Source organism: Lottia gigantea (genome assembly GCF_000327385.1).
Source record: "Lottia gigantea unplaced genomic scaffold LOTGIsca_60, whole genome shotgun sequence".
Lineage (NCBI taxonomy): Eukaryota > Metazoa > Mollusca > Gastropoda > Lottiidae > Lottia > Lottia gigantea.
The window spans coordinates 10263-14647 of NW_008710050.1; the positions used below are offsets into that span (position 1 = coordinate 10263).

The window sequence follows — 4385 nt, forward strand, 5'->3', positions numbered from 1 at the left end:
AGGAAGAGGAGGAAGAGGAGGAACAGGAAGGTGGAGGAAGAGGAGGAAGAGGAGGAACAGGAAGGTGGAGGAAGAGGAGGAACAGGAAGGAAGAGGAGGAACAGGAAGGAAGAGGAGGAACAGGAAGGTAGAGGAAGAGGAGGAAGAGGAGGAACAGGAAGGTGGAGGAAGAGAAGGAACAGGAAGAGTGGAAGAGGAGAAGGTGGAGGAACAGGAAGAGGGGGAACATGAAGATAGAGGAAGATGAGGAGGAGGAAGGTGGGGGAAGAGGAGGAGGAGGAACATGAAGAGTGGAAGAAGAGGAGGAGGAAAGGTGGAGGAAGAGGAGTTGGAGGAGGAGGTGGAGGAGGAGGTGAAGGAAGAGGAGCAGAAGGAGGAGAAGGTGGAGAATGGTGGGGGAGGAAGAGGAGGAGAAGGTGGAGGAAGAGGAGTAGGAGGAGGAGGAGAAGGTAGAGGAAGAGTGTAACAGTAGAAGGTGGAGGAACAGGAGGAACAGGAAGAGGAGGAACATGAAGGTAGAGGAAGAGAAAGGAGTGGAAGAGGTGAAGTTGGAGGAAAAGGAAGAGGAGGAACATGAAGATAGAGGAAGATGAGGAACAGGAAGGTGGGGGAAGAGGAGGAGGAACAGGAAGAGTGGAAGAAGAGGAGGGGAAAGTGGAGGAAGAGGAGTAGGAGGAGGAGGTGGAGGAGGGGGTGGAGGAAGAGGAGTAGAAGGAGGAGAATGTGGAGAAGGTGGGGGAAGGGGAGGAGAAGGTGGAGGAAGAGGAGGAGAAGGTGGAGGGGGAGAAGGATAAGAAGTGGAAGAGGAGAAGAGGAGCCGGAAAAGAAGGAAGATAAGGAAGACGAGGAGGAGGAGGAGGAGGAGGAGAATCAAATCTTACACATTATGTTTTGACTTTAAAGGAAAGACCCACCTGAAGGAAAAATTGAATAAGAATCTATACAGGCATCTTGGACAGCTATCTTGACATCATATCCTGGATTGTTAAACAGAACAAGACACCTGACATCACTTCTATATCCAGGTAAATGATGGTCACTGCCTCCAATCTGAACCAATAAATAATCAGCAATTCCAAATATACCACACATATCAGTTGTAGAGTTGAGTGTATTATCAATCACTAGTCCAGTTGAGTTAGATTCTATATCTCTGTTGATTCCAACCACAAACCAGGTGTTAGTCGACATCATATCTCTTATTATTACAGAAGCACAATTTATATTAGTATTTGTAAACGCGTTCAATTCCACATTTCTTTCAGTTATCACCACCTCGAATATTGTCTGTCCTTGTATGTTGGTAATTTTCATCAAGGAACCCGATGATTCTTCAAAAATAAAGACATTGATTGCGAGGGTAAAGGATTTATCGATTTCACTGCCGTTTATTTTAAGATTAAGACTAGAGAATGGTGAACCATCAATATAAACAGCTCGATTAGGTAAAGTAGGATGAATCTGTCCAAACCTGAAGCAATGGTTCTTCTCATCATCTTGGTTGGTCTTTATATCAATTGTTAACCCCTTTTCGTCTAACGGCCATAAGTGGTTAATATCAACATCATCCAGTGTTCTGTAGGAACATGGTGGAACTAGAAAATATAGAAAGTCCCATAATTGATCAATAATAAAATCAAATCAAATCAATTATTTTTCACACTATTTTACAAATATAAACAGCAATTTTCTACCCGTCTGCTCAATGACACATACTCAGATTTAAAAAAAACCAGTTCTAACGATCCTAACAGCAAAAAGGAACCCGGCGTCTTAACAACATATTGACGAAACAATGGTAGCAGCTAATGAACTACAATTAGCTGTATATTGGTATATCAATCATAAGTGAGTAAGTATTTCATAATGAAAAGTGGTATCGGGTGTCTAGAAGAGTATACATACCCTGGGGCTCCACCCGTCATTTCTGATTAACATACACAACAAACACTATATATACGTAACCGAGAAATTTTAAAAGTTCAAGGGAGGTAACTGATGAAAATATATTTAATTTCAAAAGTCAAGGCAGGTAACTGATCACAAAATGTTATATTTTGATAAGAAAAAAAATTGCAAACACTTGCATCTATCAGGGAGCACCAGGAGCCATTGCTGCTCAATACTACACATAAAAACCTAGTGTAAAATTAAAAGAAACATCTGGTGGTAACTCGACATATTATTCTGATGACATATCACATGTGTAAAACCAAGTTTAAACACAAACATCTGCAAAATTTTGACCTATAATGTTACATAATGATGAAGTTAATGAACGTTTTTAAGTTTAAATCTTCTTAAACCACCACTTTGCGATCAGCCCCCCATTAGTCTTAAAAAGTATAAGGTTGTACATTTGGTACCAGTTGATATTTGGAGATTGAAAACGAACAAAATTGATAGGTAATAGGCCTTATACGTAATACGTTGTTTGTTTTGTCAGGACTAAAATGATGTAGAAAAAGTTACCTTTTAGGGAATCAAAAACTTACCCGAAGGAGTCGATGCCCAGTTAGTTTTCCTTGCATGTTGAAGAAGTTCAGGTATATTACCAATATCACCCGCTGTATCATATAGAGCTAAAGCTGTCATTAATCCGTGGTAGGGATACGATATACCGAAACCAGGTTGTGCTTCTCCAATTCGTAGTGTTCCAGGTAAACCTAATGATACATTTTCACGAAAGGTTGTTATGTTTTCCTTTAAGTCATCTACATACCAAAGAAATTTCTTTGCCGTATTGTCTTTAACGAGAGCTAACATCACCCATTTATTGTAGTCAAATGAAAAGCGCCTAAAGTTCCAAGCAGAATTAGCCGATAGTGACATTCCAAATTGGCCATTAAAAATAAACATTAATATATCACTTATGTCATCATTGTCTATTGATTGGTCGTCAGATAGGTAATGTAGAATAATTCCAGTCTGAATTTGTGGATAAACAAAAACTGTTATTCCAAAATTAAGCATAGGCGAATCTTCTGTAATTCGAACGTCAACATGTGAAGCCTTTTGACTGTCGAAATATAGCGAGGAATAAGATAATCCAGGGTGTTTAGGGCCGACAGGGAAACATTCTGTAATATTCGGGAATACTGCAATCTGATTGTGTACAACATCATAGGTAAAACTATCTCTTCCTAGCGGCCACAGATATTTAGGTGGTACCAGACTACAGCCTAGTCCAATACTAGTAACTGAAAGTACAATATATTACAGAAGATAAATGTAGCAGAGTATAAAATTGAATGAAATTTATAAAGAAAATGAAAAAAAAAATAAAGTGAGGAGTGAAAGAACGTATAGATGGGGTTTGGCGTCTGGTTGCGGCATGCTTTGAGAGGCTATTATCGATACTAAACACAATAGAAAAAAGAAATACCAGACTACTCTCCCTTTTCTATATTTCCTGTTGTATCAATAATCTTTGATCATATTCAAGAATCCAAACCTCGTCTTATCTTATTACGGAGCCCTATATGCGCAATTTTCAATAGTTTTAAAAATCATTTCGTTTAAACGAAATAGTATCATATATTTGATTTATACAAAAAGTAATTCGTTTACACGAAATATGTAATTGGTTCGATTGAAATAATCAATTCGCATGTATAAAAGTCTATTTATTAATCTCCTTTCGACTTATAAAAATTATGAAATTTGCCTTGTAGACAAGCTAGCATCTTCACAATGATCAATTACGAACATTCTCTTATATCTTGATTACAATAGCAAATGTTCTTGTATCACAGAATGCAGCGATTTGATTGTAATTGTGAAGAAGGCACCGCCCTTGACTCTGTTCAAATGCTTCAAATTTGGTTTCAAATATGATAAAGGCAACACTTATACAATCTTGTTCAGCTTTTATGTTGATGAAACCTTGTTCATGTTTGAATTTAATGCTTATTTTACAAATCATTTTTCATATGCCATGTCATATACAATATTTCAAAGATGGGTTCCCTTATTTTTATTTATGAAAATGAAAATACTAATACTTATATAAAAAAAAGAAGAGGTGTTCTAATGACTTGGAAAAATACCAGTTTGTCTCACATGTCCATAATTAATTCATAATAAGCTAAATTAGAAGAGAATTACCAGCAGAATTTCAATGAGTGACCGATCAAAAAGGTCAAAAAGTCTTCTTTTTTTTATTTATCCAGACTGTACATACATGGGCGTGATTGGTTAAAACTCAATAAGATCATAATGATATGATTAAGAATACACGATAATTCATTAGAAACACAAATTAATCAAAAAGTTTGCTTATAATTTGACACTAAAAATTAAGGAAACCCATCTATAAAAGTTAAGATTTGAGAGCAGTGTGATTTTGATAGTTTGATGTATTTGGTTTTTGGGAAAGGGAGGGT

At 37.2% G+C, this 4385-nt stretch overlaps 1 protein-coding gene across 1 annotated transcript; it reads left to right on the forward strand.

Annotated features, from left to right (window-relative positions):
- Positions 1-283: 283 nt before the first annotated feature.
- Positions 284-794, forward strand: LOTGIDRAFT_166633 (hypothetical protein; the record flags this gene model as incomplete). The annotated part of the gene is made up of 2 exons (XM_009064058.1): positions 284-449; positions 601-794. 2 exons carry the CDS (start codon positions 284-286, stop codon positions 792-794), a joined length of 360 nt encoding a protein of 119 aa, XP_009062306.1.
- Between the last annotated feature and the right edge of the window lie 3591 nt (positions 795-4385).